Source organism: Dermochelys coriacea, chromosome 2 (genome assembly GCF_009764565.3).
Source record: "Dermochelys coriacea isolate rDerCor1 chromosome 2, rDerCor1.pri.v4, whole genome shotgun sequence".
NCBI lineage: Eukaryota > Metazoa > Chordata > Testudines > Dermochelyidae > Dermochelys > Dermochelys coriacea.
The window spans coordinates 119,161,773-119,181,119 of record NC_050069.1 but is presented as its reverse complement, the minus strand read 5'-3'; the positions used below and the strand labels follow the sequence as shown (position 1 = coordinate 119,181,119).

Sequence of the window (19,347 nt, the reverse complement as noted above, 5' to 3'; positions counted from 1 at the left end):
TTAGCGGATATTTAAAAGAAAGAGGCCAGAATCTGTCTTCCTTTGGGATTCTATTATATACACAGTAAGGTTAATATTTTTCCTGTTCGACTCATTCATTTTACCCAGATAGACCCTTCATACACAGCATAAAGAATCCATTTCCAAGCAGGTCCTGGAAGTATAATAATTGTGACAGGATGATAAATAAGTTGGAGCTGAGAGCCAGAGTATAGTAGCCTTGTAACAGAGGTAAGCCTTATTATAACAAACAGCCTAAGGATGGTAGGTGGGTGCACTGGGACCATGATTAGCTAACGCTCATGAATAATTTTTACAAACACCCAGCTGTCAAAAAAACAAAACAAAACACCAACCTTCGTGCCCCAAATGATCACAGCCTGTAAGAGGAACAAATCCTTGAAGGTACTAGTGTCTCTAAGAGGCTGTCTATAGTGTCACATCTGGTTCCCTCCCATCTTCAAACAGCATCACCTTTAGCAGGGTTGCATGCAGACTTGAAAACATTTAGAAAAAACACATACCCATCTCAGCACAGCTTTACCCAAATCTGACCAGATTCCCTGGCCTAAAACCTGCTAAACACCCACTGCAGTTACTAACTCTGAGTTATTACAGGCATTTTTTTAAAAAAGAAGCCAAGTTTTAAAAGTTACTGTTGTTGCATAGATGCAATTAGGCAACAGAATCTAGGTCCTTTTGCATTAAAAAATCCTGACTTTGTAGAAGGTCTCAGAGAATTCCTTTCCAGCTGTTGGTAAAGAACGCCAGGGTGAAAAAAATAGACCCTTGACATTATCATGCAGAAAACAAACAGATTTGTTGTTCTTAGCTAGCAGCTGGCATGCAGTTGTTTTTATGTCCTGGACCAATTTTAGGAAGTGTGTTCCAATGGTCATAAATAATTCTGGCTCCAAAGAATGGGAACTTCTTTAGAAAATGGAAACAATATGGGACACGGCACGGACTCTTTGCTCAGCCCATCATGTGTTCCTGTATGTTTATGAGAATCCATTCTTTTTAAAGGGGGAAAATATTTACTTAATTAAACCATGGCGTTTGATTAAACAGGCAGAAAATGTGCTTTGCCACAATGTCACAGTGACCGAGGCAGTTCACTTTTGCATATTGTCATAATGACTGAGACAACGTGCTTTACCAGACATGCCATCGAGAAAACAGACTATCCCAGGCAACATTCTCAAATAGTCAGAAATCTTTTCTGAATCCAATGGGCAAAAACGACTCCACTGGCAATGTTAACCTCACAAAGTATGAGATTTACTGCTTCTGTATTAAATGTCAAGAAAAGTTCTGATCAATTAAAAGTGACATTTTTTTCTTTAAAAGTAGACTGAGGACCTGGGCTCTGGAAAGACTCTCATTGACTTCTGAGGGCTTTGGATCGGGCCCCTGACCCCATAAGTCCTTACTCAGGTAAATACCCTCTTCACTTTCTGGAGAGTTCGGCCTGGATAAAGCATAAAGGATCAGGCCTTAGAATTCTTTACTCTTGACTGATTTCATGTGAGTATCAATCTCTCTGAGCATTGTCCTGTAAGGCTACAGAAAAGAGAGAAGGAAGTTTCTGCTCTAGTTTCACAGAAATATTCCTTGATTTATAGATGCATGGGAAGTAGGGGTAAGATTAGCCAAGAGGTCTGGGATTTATGACCATTTCTGAAGTGTATTGATAAATTAGAGGTTTATGATAACATTTATAGATAGACCAATAACTTTGAATTTATGAAGCCATTTAAGGAAGGTCTGACTAGCCCTAAGATTTACAACAATGCATAGAAATATCTCATTATAATAAGGATGTATCATGTAAAGTCATCAACAGCCTTGGTAGTGTATTTACTCCTGGGGGAATTCTGTGTCAAAAATTAAAAATTTTGCACCAAAAAATTAAAATTTCTCCAAAATTCTGCATATTTTAGTTGTCAAAATAACACAATATAATCACACCAGTTTCAATTATTTGGTAATTTATTTCAAAATACTGGTCAGCAAGTATGTCTGTAACAATACAGACAAGAAAGATTCCTCCAGGAGTAGAGAGAGGTAAAGAAACCCCTATGACAAACCAGTTCCTGTTTCTCTGTTGTGCTTCTGTTGGGAACCTCAGTGTGGGTGTGTCACACGAGTCAGCTGGGCATATCTTAGGGGAAAACTCTTCCCCTCTGGTCTCAGACACTCATTATCTCCCTGCCTCCAAGTCCATCCATGGGATGTGCACACCCCAGCCCACACATCTGTACACCCTATCCCCAAATGCCCAGCTGCGGGGCACCCTCCAAGCCCAGACACCCTCAGTCCCTACCTCCAGAGCCCAGCCACAGTGTGCCTCCAGCCCAGACACCTTCTCCTGCTCCCTCATAGAACCCAGCCACAAGGCGCCCTTCAGCCCAGACACCCTCACCCTGTACATCCCAGAGACCAGCCACAGGGTGCCCTCCAGCCCAGATACCCACATCCCTACAGGACATGCTGCAGAATTCCCCCAGGAGTAGAAACTACTATGAAAAGTGAGATTGAAGGCCATATTAGCAGACCTAATCATACAATTGTTTTTCAAATAAATCATAGTTAGAACTACCAATTCTAAATAAGCACTCGTACTGGAGCTATCACAGCTCTGGTGCCAGCCTGGTTATCTGCAGCAATATGAACAGATGGGCAGATTCCCACAAGCCCCCTCCCCGACTGTGAAAAATCTGCTGTGGGCTTACAGTGGCACAAAATACCTGCCTTTGCCCCTTCACCAGGAGGTTGCCAGAAAGCCAGCACAGCCCCAACTTAACCAGCAGTAAATAAGTCCAGGATATCTGGTGGATTCATTGATTCAGTGCATCCATTTTATAGCCTCAGCCAGCACAGCTCTCATGGAGCTCCTAGAAAGAACTAGAAGAACTTAAGTTGCTCTTCCCCTGGACAACATAGTCAATGAGGTGTTACATGTGAAACATAATTACGACTGTCTAAAATGTTAACATTTACATAACTTCACTACCGATCATCTTAACAGAAACATTCTACTAAGGTACTAGCTGTGTGATACGGTGTTGTGAAACAACGTATTTTTAAATGGAGCTGCGTGAAATTATTATTTGTAATAAACAATGTATTCAGTTAACTTCACTCTGCTTGTGAGTTGTTGGCAATCAGACTGAGTTTTTGCAGATTTGTTATTCACGAAATGTCTCTACAAATTTCAGGCTACTGAGGGTAGCAAGGAGAGTTCACCCAATGTGATTCATTACCAACTAAAAGGATTCTGCAATCCAAATTTAGCTTAGTTCGTAGTCCTGTTATCAAAGTCCAAGCCAGAATGGAATCCAGTTCACTCTCCCATAGCGCTGTTAGCTCTGCAACACTAACAGGACTAAAGAATAGCAAACATTTATTTTAGCCAGGAAAGTAAACAGCGATAAATCTGAATATACACAGGGACCAGGTCTCTGGAATGTACAAGTGCCATTGTTACTCAGTCATCTCAGTGGCGCTGAAACATTTTTAATCCTGGGGGTGCTGAAACCAGCCCCCTTACCCCTGTCCACTCTCCCCACCCCCCGAGCTGAGGCCAGGAGCAAAGCCCCAGGCACAGAGTGGCCTCAGAGACCTGGGCTTGGGGCCAGCAGCTGGGACCCTGGGTGGCAGCAGAACCCCCAGGCGCGTGGGGCCAGCAGCTGGGAGTGCTACAGCAACCCACACACCTCTGGTTCCCACGCTTACGAGGCATTTTTAAGAGCAGAACTGGTCTTTAATCTATTAAACCTCCATGCTGAATTACTGTCAGCAAGAATCATCTTTACTAAATACTAGGGTGACCAGATAGCAAGTGTGAAAAATTGGGACGGGGTGGGAGATATATAAGAAAAAGGCCCAAATATTGGGACTGTCCCTATAAAATTGGGACATCTGGTCACCCTACTAAACACATACGTTCTATGTTTGTATCTACACAGCACTCACTAAGGGATTGAGCCTGCAAGGAGAACCTCCTGCAAGGTGCTGAGTACCCTCAACCTCCACTGAATTCACCAGGAGCCAAGGGCATCTGCTCCTGCCGAGATACTCAGCACCACACAGGATTGAGCCTTAAACACCTCAAGTCCCACCCTGGAATGCATTAAATCTGCTGTAAAACCTGGGATGGCTTCTTTTGTGTTGGTCTCTTATTTGACTATTTTAAATTACATGTTTGTGAATAGAGGAGGGGAGGATTTTTGCAGGTCATTACAGTCACCTGTAAGGCTGCTTAATATTCATCAACTTAAAAACTTTCAAATCTACAACATTCCTCTGAATCACCACTTATTTTCATGCAATACCTTTTACATTCTTATCTACCAAAGCTCTGGCTTGGGTTGCAGTGATTTGCTGCTGCTGTCTGCCCAATTCCTTTGCAAGTACGGCTTATGTTTGGTAAGCCAGGTGCCTGCTTCCCAGGAACATGACACTAAATGCAGACAGAGTGAGTTTCCTCATGGCAAACAAAATGCTGAATCTTTCAGCAGTCTCTGTTTGTTCCTAAGTATTTATAGAGAAACCTCTTCCCCGTCCCCTCAAGATCATTAAATATTGAACCTTCCACTAGAAGGAAGCAGCAAGATGCAAACAGACTTTTTAATAAGAAATGTCAGCTTAGCTCTCCTATGCGACTTCCTCCTCCCACGTGTACTGTTTTTCTTGTTGTTGTTGTTGCTGCCCACATAAAACCCCACCCCAATGTGGTTATAGAGAAACATTTGTCAGAGTGTTGAGTATTAAGCAGTGCTCTGGATTTCAGCTTGCTTAGTGCTGGCAGTGAGTTCAGTAGGGCTGGAAGCTTATCACCAGATAGAGCAGCAGCTTGTTGCTTGGCCTTTTGGAAGCTATGTCCTGCACTATGATCAGAGAATGTGCTGCAGATCTGACTGCTGCCCAACAGCATCAAGTATTAAACAGTGTACTGCCATCAAGTATTTCACTAATCAAGGGATGTTCACGATTCTAAGTATTGTGAAATTCTGTCATCTCCTCAGGGAAAGACATCCTGCGGAAAGAATGGCGACTCTGAAACACTAGGAGAAAAGCAACTACGTCTTCCTTCATAAAAACTAGCTCCTTGTTCTCCTGCTTATCTACAGCTGAGTGCTTCCTAAGAGGTGCTTGAGGCTTTCAGTTCCCATTGGAACCTACGAACATGAGACTGCAGAAAAGAACTACATACAAGATGCTCAGCAAGAAATAGCAGGATGGCTGAATATGGATTTAGATTTATGGAAATAATTTGCCACTCATTGATGGGGCCACACTGAGCAAGTTTGGCTCTGACTGGCAGAAGGTAGGGCTTTGTCCCGCGCAACCAGGTGGGCCACATACGGAGACTAGCCTCTGCTGCTGCCCCTAAGCTGAAGAACAAGGTCCATTCGCTCATCCAGCTCAATGTCCGAGGTCACTATCATTTCCCACGGGGCTTCTGTTTAATAAAAAGGTTTGCTATAGCTATTTGCTGGTGACTTCCCTCTGGCCTAGTCCAGGCACAGCACTGGAGGGACTGACTGGGGTCAGGATGAGAGAGACCAATGGCTGGGCTGAGCATTTGGAAGTTGGGAAATGCAATGTTTGTGTCTGAATTACACAGAACACGGACTAGAATTGTGCCCAAGCCCCAACAGATGGATCTGGATTTCAAACACTCCAAAGCTTTAAAAAGAAAAAAGAGAAAAAGTTTGTTTCTGGGGTTTTGGTTTGGTCCATCATAAAGAAAGGAGTCGATTGTAAAGTTATGATGCGGAACTGGGTTTGTATTGCAAGCTTCTCCACAGTGTTCAGATCCATCTCTAATGTGATCTAGGGGGAAGTCTTTCCACTGACTTCACTGAGCACTGGATCATAGGTTCTTCTGCAACCATTGAAATACCAGACACTGCCCCTTGCATACCAGTACACTATGCATTCCCATGAAGCCATGGTGTGAAACTTGGAAGATGTATGTTGGGAAAGAGCCCTGTCGATGCACATATATACTTTGTTTTATTGTATCATGTTATGTATGGGAAATGAATCTAAAAAGTTTTAGAATTCTTCAATAAAAAAATTAAAAACAAAGATCACTTTTATAAAGAATTCTGAAATTTGTTTTATTCATCATACATCACACAATGCAATAACAAACAAACTTTCCATTTTTCACTTCTTCAATCTATAGCTGTTTGTTTAAAGATATAAAGATGAATTGGAAAAGCCTTGAATTCAATTAAATCCCCAAAAGAACTAATAATCTTTGTGCATATTAAATTTTAAGGCACTTACGGATGTTCTAGCCAATCAGCTCATTAGACTACCACAACATACCTCCTAACCCTAATTGAAATGAGAAGTAACAGAGTGGGAGGCAGGGGGAATTGCAGACTGCAACTTCTTCATCGTGTATATGTTTAAAAGATAGAGTATGTCTATCTTAAAAAGATAACAAATCTAATAAGTGGATATACAATCATAATCCAAGAGCAGAAAAAAATCAGTAATACAAGTTTTAAAATGCAACTCTCAGGAAGGTATATTAAATGTCAATTCAAACCAATTTATACACAATCTATAACAGGAAGGAACAGAGATGTCTGAAAAAAAATTGAGAGAGAACTCAGGGTGAAATTGTGACTGTACCAAAAGCCCTCTGTATGGGGCAGCGTATGACTGCACTGACCCAGAAGCAGAGTGAGAAGCAGTTTGTGACTCAGACTTGCAGTCTGCTTTCTCACTTTCCCCCTTCTTTATGAAGGACATATCCTGCAGCCCATCCCCTGTCTGGACTGGCTGGTGCATTGGGGGTCATTTCCTCTCCCTGTGATGGAGGTATCTGGTGCAAGGGGTCACCATATGCCTGCTCTTATTCTCCTGAGTAGTTGTGCAGGATGACTCATGATCTGGTCTTTATGATTGCAATACCTTTCTGATTCGAAGGTTGCAATCTTTTTTCCCCCTTGCCTAAGAATTTTCCAGTTTAATATATATTGAGCTGCAAGTACACATTATAGAAACTCTCACAGTTCTAGTGTTCTGTTTTTCCCCTTGTGCATAGAACTATTTTTTATATCAACACACACATTTCTGCCATTTTTCCTGACTGCAATCTCATGCTCTTTTCTCTAGATTCTCCAAAATTGCAAGTACAGTAACTCCTCACTTAACATCCTCCTGGTTAACGTTGTTTCGTTATGTCCCTGATCATTTAGGGAACATGCTTGTTTAAAGTTGCGTAATGCTCCCTTATAATGTTGTTTGGCTTTGTCCACTACTCGCAGGAAGAGCAGCCCATTGGAGCTAGCTGGTGGGGGCTTGGAACCAGGGTGGGCCGGCAGCCCCCCCATCAGCTCCCCTAAGTTCCCTGTGCAGTGGCCGACCAGCTGGCTATATATATGGACCAGCAGCTCCACGGCATAGGGTAGGAGCAGCACACAGCAGTCCCTCCCCCCACTGCTGTGTGCTGCTCCTACCCTATGCCTTGGAGCTGCTCCTGGGAGCCTCCTGCTTGCTGTGCAGGGGGTGGAGGGGGAAGAGAGGTGTGGGTGTCCCCCTCCCCCCATTCCTGTACCCCATCTCCACAGAACAGGGAGGGGGGAAGGACACGACCGGGCTCAGGACTGAGGGAGCTTGCTGGCAGCAGCGGCTCTCTCAACTTGCTGATCTACTTAAAAAGGCAGTGTATGTAGAGAGGTGTACTTAAAGGGGCAATGCGCTTCTTTCTCTCTCTCTCCCTCACACACACACACACACACACACACACACACACACACGCAGCCCCCGGCACTTTGGAAAGTGGAGGGAGTGGTGTGCTCCAGTGGGATAGCTTGGGTTCATCATCACATTCAGTTTCTGCAAGGAATATTTGCAGCCACTGCCATGCGTCTATTGTATCTCTTCCCTCCATTCGTGCTGCCTTGTAGAGTGTGAGGCTACATTAACAACAATGTGTTAACTCTTGAGGGCTCAGCTGAGTGCTAGTTCATCATTTAGTAGCAAGGCATTACCTGGGTAATATCCCACCCTCTGACTCCACCACCTCCATCAAGCTTCACAATCATCATTGCTGTGTACAGAATTAAAGTGTTTATTTAAAACTTATACTGTGTGTGTGTGTGTGTGTGTGTGTGTGTGTGTGTGTGTGTATAATGTCTTTTGTCTGGCGAAAAAAATTTCCCTGGAACCTTACCCCCCCTATTTACATTAATTCTTATGGGGAAATTTGATTCTCTTAACATCATTTCGATTGAAGTAGCATTTTTCAGGAACATAACTACAATGTTAAGTGAGGAGTTACTGTAACAAGTTTTTCTAATCTGCCCACCACCACTATCATTTTGCCTTTAAACATAAACCAGTGATAACACTGGCAATCCAATACAGTAAAGTACAGCTTTTGAATATACATAGAGGGACAAACCCTGCTCACATTTCTCATATGAGTAGTTCCATTGACTTAAATGAATGAGTAAGGCTAGCCGGATCCAGGCCTCATTTCAGCAAAGCATTTAATGCATATGCTTAGCTTTAAGCACATCCTACTGTCTCACTGACTTTAATAACAAATTTATTAGAGCATAAGCTTTCGTGAGCTACAGCTCACTTCATCGGATGCATTTGGTGGAAAAAGTTTTGGATTGCCAGTGTTATCACTGGTTTATGTTTAAAGGCAAAATGATAGTGGTGGTGGGCAGATTAGAAAAATTTGTTAGTCTCTAAGGTGCCACAAGTACTCCTTTTCTTTTTGCGAATACAGACTAACACGGCTGCTACTCTGAAACCTGACTTTAATAGAAGATCAGGCCCTTAGATACTATATTATTTGGAACTGATATAGATATTCTATAAACTTTACTTTGCTAACACTACATAGCTCCTGTTTGGCACTTACCTATAAGGTATTCCACCCAGAACTGGTCCTTTTCAGGTTTGTAAGGACGGTTGAAGTCAATTTGGATCAGGAAAGGCTGTCCTCGGCGTACAATCAACTTAGGATGGTAGTACTTGTCAGTATGGTGCTCCTGCTTGTTAACATCCTGGTCACCCTTGAACATGTGAACTTCCTTAACTTCCAAAAAATCTATGTACACACACAAAGGAGGGGGAAAAAATCAGTTTCTTTGTTTCATACTGATACCATACCACTATGGGCTCTGATCCTGCTCACTCACTCACATTGAGTAGTACCTTACTTGGTAATAGCCCCACTGAAGTGGAGAGGAAAAACATCGTCTGATCGAGTTTTATACCCCCTTGGCACATGTGTAAATGTCTTTGTAGGGTTCAAGAGAGAGGAGAATCAAACCCCTTATGTGAAATGAGTTATAAAATAGTCCGGTGCTCTAGGGATGAATCAGGGCTGTATCACAAGTGAGGCTGTTGACTATATAGGTTCCCTGTCTCATTGGTTACAGAAGCTTGAAGGTGCATAGTGCAGGAGGCTTGGGATTGCAGGATGTGGCAGGGACAACAGACTCTTCCTAAAAGTGGGGAGCCAAGAGGCTCTTCCCCCTATATGGCCCTGCTCCTGCCCCTCCTCTTACCCAAGGCCACCCCCCTACTCAAGCCAGAAGCCAGAACTGGGCTGGGGAGCCCAGGCTCCTCTACTTGCCCAGGGGGAGGGGGACCCAACAGCTAGCCCCTTGCCTGTGTCCCCGTCTGTGCCCCCAGCCCAGGGCAGGTGGAGGGGCCATGGCTCCCCACAGCTGCCCGTGTGGCTCTTACCCCAAGGTGGATCCGGCTTCCGGCCTGGGGACAGGGCCTCAGGGGCTGAAGAGCCAGAGCCAGGCCATGTACGTATAGATAGTATTTAAGGAATTATGTCTCTGTACTGAAAATTAGGTCCTTAAGGTCTTGGAGTTAAGGTAGATCACCAAAAGATGACATGCCTCGGACATCTTCCTTTCAGGCAGGAGGTAACAGACACCTATTTCCCTGTCTGATTATTTGGGTATTGAATGCCTCACAATGTATGCCTAGTGGAGCCTGGGGAGGAGTTAAAGATTGTAAAATCTACAAGAGAGAAATAAAGAGGCTGTGTGTGTGTGTGTGTGTGTGTGCGCGCGTGTGTGCGTGCATGTGTCCCGTTTATGAATAAATGCAAAGGATTGGTATGGAATATCTTGGGGTGGAAGGAAACACATGGGATCCCTCACCTAGGAGACAAACTGGCAGAATGCATGTCTAATGAAAGGAAGGTCACAGCCAACCTGGCTGTAAAGTGCTGCAAAGATTTTGGGGGTAAGCAATATTCTACAAGACATGAGAGGATCTTGTTAATTAAGTCTATGTTCTAGAATATGTTATGATTTTGTGTGTAACCATTTGTTTCCAGTACTACTTCTTGCTAACACTTGCATCTCTAGACTTTTTAAACTTAAACTTACACTTGATTTCACTGTAAACATATCTAAGTGCTGTAAGTTAAGCAGAGCGGTGATGTGAGGTGGAACTAGCAGAGCTGGGGTGTACTGTTTCTGTGGAAGCAGCGAATCTGTGAATACTGAGTGTGTCCAATGGAACAAGGGCTGGATACTTCAGGGAGACAGAGGGCTGGGGGTTTTGGATGTGCCAATTGCTAATCTGTAGGGTAACAGCAGAGTCTGTGAGGCTTAGAGGGCACTGCTTGCATTGCCCGTGGCTGGTGGAATTGGGGAGCTCACCCATGGTAGGTACAGAAAAGGCTTCCTCACACTATTCGCAGGTGGTAGCAAGGTGCCTCACACCCCTGGATATCCCCAGGAACCATCCCAAAAGAGGCACTCTCCAGAGCTTGGGTGGAAGGAAAAGACTGGCTATCCAGGGAAGCAGACCTCCTCCTCCTGGTGGTCAAGGTATGAGCACCTGGATACTGGGCTCTTCTGAGCAGATGTCACAACACTACAAAGTAAATATCACATTACAACAAAACCAGGGTGCCCAACCTGAACTTGCTGAAAGTCAAGCTCCGTTGTCAAATTGGAACAGGGGTGGTTCAACTGGATTAGGAATTCAGCCTGAGCCCTGCATTACTCATATTTGCTAATGATCAGAGTGTTTGTTCTTGGCACAGCAGTGGGATGGTCGCCTCTGCTTAATTACAGCCAAACAAGTTTCAAAATAGCCTCCGATTTTGGGTGCCCAACTTGAGACACCTTGGTCCAGCTGAAAGCACGGGTGTTGCATGTGATCAGCACTTCTGAAAAGCAGGCCAAAGGTGAACCCTAAATTGGGGATCCAAAAACTTATGTATCCAAAATCAGAGGCCACATCTGAAAATTTTGGCCCTGCTTCTTTTGACCCACTTGCTTGGTTCACGGTGAAAAAAATCACTATAATAATAACTTAATTAAATCTTCTATTCAGGTTATTATATCACACCTATCACCAGAATACCTGAACTCCTTGCAGAAAATTTTCATGCTATTATCTCAAATGGGCTCACAGCGGTAGTTTGTTCCTATAATGAGCCCTGGGCTAGAACAGCTGTAGCACTCACATATACAGGTGTATCCATCCCAAAACATTGGTGATCCTGGTAATTATAACAATGCATATGTTTGGGCACAATACATTAGAATTTTTCATACCTGGATGAAATCCCGATTACTAAAGTTAAGAGACTTAAAGAAGGTCTCATGAATGATGCAGATACATAATGCATACTGGAGGCAATCCTACTGTCTCTGAATTAAATTTTAATTCAGCAACACAGAGAACTGTGGTTACCCAGTTGGAGGTGGGGGAGGGGGGAATCTACTGCTTCATATGCTATCCTATTGGCCTGTTATGGGAACACTTTAATAAGGCATTATCTCCGAGTGCACCAGAGTGGAACATACTGGTAGCAGTCAGAGGGTTAATCCTATCGTTATGGTAAAACTATGTCACAAGCTGTTTCCCCATCTTCATTTTCACCATGCTTCACAACACGTATCCCCCACTGAGCACTTCCATTCAGTTATGCTGTGATCTGAACTTGCATCATTCTGTCGCCAGTTGCATGAGTCAACTTTTCAAGAGCTCTTTCTGTTCTATCTAAAGCGTGACTGTGAGAGGGAGCTTACCAGGACTTTATGACATAGGTATCCACATAAATACCTATTTAAGCTCCCATAGAGCTAGTATTTTTCCTGTTCCATTTGCTTTCCATGGCTTGCTTGCTTTCAACATTCCTGCCAACAGAATCCTCTGTATTTTCCTTAGAAGGCAGATACCTTTAATATATTGGCTTGTTATGCCTCAGCATTTTCCTTTCATATGGCTAGTGCCCTGCAACATAGGCGTTGCAGCACCCATGGAAAAAAATTAGCAGGTGCTTAGCATCTACTGGCAGCCAGCTCCCCACTCCCGTGCCGCCCGACCGCCAGCGGCCCCACTGATCAGCGCCTCCCCTCCCGCCCAGCGCATCCTGCCCGCTGCAATCAGGAGTGCAGGAGGCGCTGGGAGGGAGAAGGAGGAGTGGGCATGGGACATGCTTGGGGGAGGGGGTGGAAGAGGTGGGGCAGAGGTAGAGCGGGGTCGGAAGAGGCGGGGCACAGGAGGGGTGAGCACCCCCAGGGAGTGGAGGAAGATGGTGCCCGTGCCTTGCAAGATCTTTGCAAAAACTTGGGCAGATTCATTCCTGTGTCTACACTGCAGGCATAGGCCTTGGCACAGAGCCCCAGCAGCAGAAAGTCTGACAGGAAGGGCAATTTCAGCTGTGGAGAATGGTAGCAGCCTAGAGGGGAAGATGAGGGGGACAGCTCAGCTCAACAAATGGACTGTGCTAGTCAGGGAGGGTGTGTGGCTAGGGCAGCTGGAGGATGTGCTGATAAGCTTATCCCTGCAATAGCTTCCTCTAGTTTTGGAGCCTCTGGTGGAATTTAAAACTGTTCCCCCACCCCCTTCTGAAATCCCTTTAGGTTCCCCCTTTCCTGCCCAATCCTCCCTTGAGGATATCTCCCAGGCAGGGATGAAGCATTTTTTTTAAAAAAAATACAGCTTTAAATTAAGCTAATGCATGGCCTGTGTAGACTTTTATTGGTAGAGCAGAGTGAAATTTTGATTTCCCATATAGGTGACAATGGGTTAATTGTCATGGTTAGACTATCTGATGACAAGACAGAAGAATTGAGGGTTTACCTGGTGTTGTTTTGTGACTTGTGATAAATGGCCAATAATTAAAGTGGTTCCTTCCTGTAAAAACTGCTTTCTGCCAAGCTAGTCTGAAAGCTCTATGTATTGTAAATTGATGGACCTGAAGGTCAAAGTTCAAGTTCAGCTTGAAGCCATATCTAGTCCCAAATCCTGCCTCCAAGCTGAAAGTAGGGAGGCATCAGTGCCTAGTCACTAGAGTACCTGACTAGGGGTCTGGAGACCAGTGTTCTATTTCTGAATGCCACTAATTCCCTGTCTCACTTCTGTGCCTCAGTTTCCTCTTCTGAGAAATAGAGTTAATACCACCCACCTTGGTAGAATGGTTTGAGATGCTTGGGTGAAAGGCACTTTATAAAAGATGTGAATTTTGTTTAAAAAAAAAAATCAAGCTCACCCAACCCCTTAAAGTTCTTTTGGTGGTTGTTCAAAAGCAGACACCCCATAACACAGAACTTCAGCAGTAAATGCTTCCAGTTACTACCACCTCAACTTAAAAATGTTTGACATAATGGGCGGAGCTTTACCTCACTACCACCCCGTATCAGGAAGTTTTCTCTTCCTTCTTTCCTCTCTGGATATGCCTGCCTTTGCAAAAAGATCATGGACCAGATCCTCAGTTGGCATAAACTGATGTAGTTCAAATGTGGCTGCAGCTATGCCAGTTTGCACCAGCTTCAACAGCGCTATGCCAGTTCACATCAGCTGAGGATCTGGCCCTCTCTTTTGTAGACCTTTAACAAAGGTGGGTTGGGGAAACTGAGGCCCAGAGACATGTAAGTGGCTCTCGCAAGGTCACCCAGCAAGTCAGTGATAGAGTCAGGAATTAGGCTTCGATGGAGCTATGCACATTTGCACCATCTGGGTATCTGACCCAGAATTTTCTTAAGCTTTCTGTGGGTGCTTTTGAATATGGAGTACCAGAACTGAACTTTAGACAGAAAATAGGTCCAGTTCATCCACTGATGGTAATGGAGTAACACACAGGATATATTTGGCCTAATGTTTCATTATCATTTCATGAAATAATTTGCAAGATGAATACCCTTCCTTGAATAGTCTTTTTTAAACTACAGAAACAAAGTTCTGAGAATTATAATTAAAGAAATATTCTCCAGATGACATTTCCTGCTGAGATCAGCTATGTCATATAGACCCCAGCCTGTTTGAAAAATACCAGAGATACTTGTGGTTAGAGTTAGATAAATGACTATGCAAAAATGGCATCTTCTCGCACCACAGGGAACAGACTTAAGTTATATTAGCTAACTTCATAACAAAACCATCTCCCTCACGCTTCTGCTAGCATCAATGCAGCTATGAAAGAATGAGCTGGATTCTATTTAACCTTACATACCCTCAGTCAAAAGGATCTGCCTGTAGGATCTTTATTACTGGTCAATATTGGATCCCTTGATTATCAACTGTCAGCATGAGTTTCCAGTGCTGAACTAGGGTGAAAAAACCTCACCCATCTTTCATTTTAGGAATTTGTAAGCTAATGTTTGCACTTTCCATTGAAGACTATAAGGCCAAACTCACAGCTGGGTAAGCAAGTGTGGCTCTGTTCTAAACTGACTTGTGCTCCCTTACAATCATGGTGATTTTGGCTTGGAAAGCATTATATAAATTGCCAGGTATTACAATTTGATGAACAAATGTGATATGTAAGTAATTAGGGGCTAAAACAGACCTCTGTATACTGCTCAAGTAATCAGCTTTGCACAGAGGTTCTCCTTGGAAGCAGGGAGGCACAGAATCCAGCCTGTCCTCTCTGTGGGTGAAGGAGTTGTGGCCAAAGGATCTGTGGAGTAGTAGATTCAGAGTTCACACACTCATCCCTCACCCATTTTGCCCAAAGTCTCCCTTTCCTATCCTGGCACAAAACTGGGGAGATAGGCACTGCTCTGCCGGGCAAGTGCAGTCCCCATTCAGGACCTTCCTGCACCCAAGAACCCTACCATGAGCTACTTCCTCTGCATTCCCCATTGCTCAGGCCACTGAATAAAAATAAGCGAAGGCCCTCACAGCTGCATTAATGAAGGCCATGTACCTGATTTATTCCTTTTATAAGATTATTATTTACCAGGTACTGATTGATGAAGCTATTTAAAGTGTAGTTATGGACTCACAAGTAAATCATAAAGATGCTGGAAAGGGGCCTCAAGCACTCATCTAGTCCAGCCCCTGGACGGAGGGAGGGCCAAGTATACCTAAGACCATCCCTGACAGCTGTTTGTCCAACCCTTGGAAGCCTACTCCAGAGCTTAACTAGTCTTATAGTTAGGAAGTTTTTCCTAACATCCAAACTAAATCTCCCTGCTACAGATTAAGCCAATTACTGCTTGTCCTACCTTCAGTGGTTATGGAGAACAAATGGATCACTGTCCTCTTTATACAGCCCCTAACATATTTGAAGACTCATCAAGTCCTGCTCAGTGTTCTTTTCTGAGAGATCAATATGCCCAGTTTTCTTAACTTTTCCTCACAGATCAGGTTTTCTAACCTTTTTATCATATTTATTGGTCTCCTCTGGACTCTCTCCAATATGTGCACATCTTTCTTAAAGTGTGGTGCCCAAACCTGGACACAGTACTCCAGCTGAGGCTTCACTAGTGCCAAGAAAAGTGAGACAATTGCCTCTCCTGTCTTACATATGACATTCCTGTTAATATACACCAAGGATTAGCTTGTCTTTTTTTCTTTTTTTGGTCACTGCATCATATTGTTGATTCATATTCAGTTTGTGGTCCATTATAACTCCCAGATCCTGTTCAGTAATACTAGTACCTAACCAGTAATTCCCCATTTTGTAGTTGTGACTTTCATTTTTAAAGTGTAGTACTTTGCACTTGTCTTTATTGAATTTCATTTTTTTTTATTTCAGATCAATTTTCCAATTTGTCAAAGTCATTTTCAATTCTAATCCTGTCTTCCAAAGTATTTGCAACCCCTCCCAATTTGGCGTCATCTACAAATTTAATATTTTCCACTCCATTATCCAGATCATTAATGAAAATATTGACTAATACCAGACCCACCACAGATCCCTGCGGGACCGCACTTGATACACCTTCCTAGTTTGACAGAGAACCATTGATAGCTATTCTTTGAGTATGATCTTTCAACCAGTTATGCACCTACCTTATGGTAATTTCATCTAGACCATATTTCCCTTGTTTGCTTATAAGATTGTCATGGGGGACTGTGTCAACAGCCTTACTAAAGATCAAGATAAATCACATCTACAGTTTCCCCCCCATCCACTGGGCAAGTAACTGTGTCAAAGAAGTAAAATAGATTGGTTTAGCATGATTTGTTCTTGACAAATCCATGGTGGCTATTCCTTATAACTCTATTATCCTCCAGGCGCTTACATATTGTTTAATAATTTGTTCAGTAGCTTTCCAAATATCGAAGTTAGGCTGACTGGTCTATAATTCCCAAGGTCTTCTTTGTTGCTCTTTTTAAAGAGAAGTCCTATGTTTGCCCAGTTCTCTGGGACCTCACCAGCCCTCCAGGAGTTCTCAAAGATAATGGATACAAGATTGATTCAGCTAGTTCCTTAAGTACCCTAGGTTGAATTTCATCATGCCCTACTGACTTCAATACATCTAATCTACATAAGTATTTTTTTAACCTCTTCTTTCCCTATTTTGGCATGCGTTCCTTCCCCCTTGTATTAATATTAATTCTGCTATGTATCTGGTCACAAGTAACCTTTTTGGTGAAGACTGAAACAAAAATAGGTGTTAAACACCTCGGCCTTCTTCGTGTTGTCTGTTATTAGTTCTTGTTCCCCCACGAAGTAGAGGGGCTATACTTTACTTTGTCTTTCTCTTGCTCCTAATGTATTTATAGAATCTCTTTTTATTGTAATGTATTTCTCTTGCTAGATGGAATTCATTTTGTGCCTTAGCCTTTCTGATTTTGCTACTACATACTTGTGCTATTCTTTTATATTCATATGAATAAGGGTTGCAGGAGTATGTCCTTGTCTTTTCTCATCATCAGCTGTATGCTGCCTGTGGGAAATCGATCTAGAACAAACCAGAGAGGAAATGTCTGTTTGATGTAAAAATGCTCAAAATATTTCTTACTGCTGCCCTTCTGGAAAAGTCCAATGGAATTTAAAAGGGACGAAACTTTTGTAGCAGTTACTCAGGAATCCTATAGAATTAAACAGAGAATAGTAACCTTGCACTAGAGTTTTTAAAACTGCTGATCAATCTAATAGGGAGTTGTGTCCTTTCTGTGGCTGGAGTTATGACAAACTTTGGGGTTTAAAATTGTATATAAAGAAAGTTTATCATAACCCCACCCACAGAGAGGATACATGATAAACATTCTCTATATAGAATTTTAAACGCTGTCCATAGAAAGGATACATTCCTGATTAGAATGATCAGCAGGTTTAAAAACTCTAGAGCAAGGTTACTATTCTCTATTTAATTCTATGTGACTTTTCCATTTGGGAATCCTGAGTTCCCCATTTCCCACTCTAGTTGGCTCTAGATCCTTTTGTTACAGGCAGAGGCACAAAGCCAATGGTGAACTGGAGGTTGAGGTCAATATTTTATCAGAGCCAAAGCAAATTTTTTCCTCGTGCCTGGGACATCTGCTCACCTCCCTCCCTCAGATTTACCAACACTCCAATTATAAGAAGGCTGACAAGATCATCATTAACTTATGTGAGGAAAGCTCATGAGTTTCCCAACGGAATGATGTTATGCAAAGCTGCTCTCCCATGGCATCGCCTCAACTCCCTCCCATGCAGGAACACTCCACAGAAAAGTTGCAGCGCCCCCTATTGACAGAAATTGCATGTGGGACTTCTGTGCAGTTGGCGGAAGAGTGGAACGTGATGCGTCCAGTGGTCAGGGTGCTGACCTGAGAGCTACAAGTTCAATCCCTTCTTCTACCACAAACTTTTGTATGACCTTGTACAAGTCACTTATTATCCCCATTTGTAAAATGGGGGACTAATAGCACGTCCTATGTCCTAGAGGTGCTGTGAAAATAAAATCCTTTGGCGATTGTGAGATATTGTGGTAGCATTGGCATGGAAGAAGCTTAGGCAGAAAGCATGCTCATTGACACAGGACTCGGCTCCCTGGCACATTCTGTCCTGCTGGCAAATTCTTACCTTGTGCTTGTCTGCACAACACTGCACCTGCTCTGTGCAGCAAGCACCAACTCCAAAATGCAATACTCAGCCAGAGTTACATGTAAGACATGATCTAAAAAAATAAGAGGCCAGGTAATTCCTTCTGTTATTTCTGAAAATGTGATGAAAACAGCAGCATTTCCCCCCTCCCCCTAGTCACCATCAAACACCCTGCAGATCCTTTTCAAAGTGTATTTTTCTGGCTATGCTGACTGCATTTTCCTCAGTTCTGCTGCAATAACATTGCTAAGGGATAATGTGAGGCAAACGAGTCCCCTCAGAAGCAGTGACTCTTTCCAGGCAGATTCTCCCCTTCAGCACATTCTAATACAAAAGAACCTCTTCACTTATCTAGTTAGAGGCAGAGTTCTAGGCCATCAACTTCCTTGCCTTGTACATTAATAATCTCTCAGCCTGCCAGTGAGGCAGGAGGAGGATGTTTCAGGCTTCTCACTACCTTTTACTTGCCCTGAAAGCTTTAATTTTGTTGGTGGAAAAACCCCATGAAAATCTCCCCCAACTCTACCCTTATACATGGGTTCTGATCCAAAGCTCCTCAAAAGTCAATGGGAGTCTTTCCATTGACTTTAATGGGCTTTGGTTCGGGCCCACAACACAACTTCTCTAATCTTCCTCTCCGACTTCCAAAGACCTTAGGCTTCCCTGATTTTATTAATGTTTCTCCTCCGAGATCCACAGTAGTCTGAGATGTACCTTCTTATGTCATGTTTCACTGCGCTACAGTATATCACAACACAAACCAACATACAACATCAAAGGATGTTTGAAAAGCATAGCCCATGGTTCCACTCTTAACACAGCAGTTTCTTGCCTGTTTTTAAGTGATGTTTATTAAAGAAACATTTATGTATTAGAATGGGAAGGGTGGGTAAATTTGTGGTTAAGACACAGGATTAGGGTGAAGGAAATCAAGGCTACACAGTCTTCATGTGCAACTTTGAGCAGGTGACTAAAGCTCTCCAATTCCTCAGTTTCTTCATCTGTAAAATGGGGATATTACTGCTTACCCACTTTTGTTATGTACTTTGAGA

General features: G+C 43.1%; 1 protein-coding gene across 2 annotated transcripts in view; it reads right to left on the bottom strand.

Annotated features, from left to right (window-relative positions):
- The window catches only part of F13A1 (coagulation factor XIII A chain), a 157,114-nt gene that overhangs the window by 67,130 nt on the left and 70,637 nt on the right, over positions 1-19,347 (bottom strand). For both annotated transcript variants that reach the window (XM_043508364.1, XM_038388823.2), the window contains exon 3: positions 8,906-9,094. In XM_043508364.1, coding sequence (XP_043364299.1) covers positions 8,906-9,094 — 189 coding nt within the window. The remainder of the gene's footprint in view (positions 1-8,905; positions 9,095-19,347) is intronic.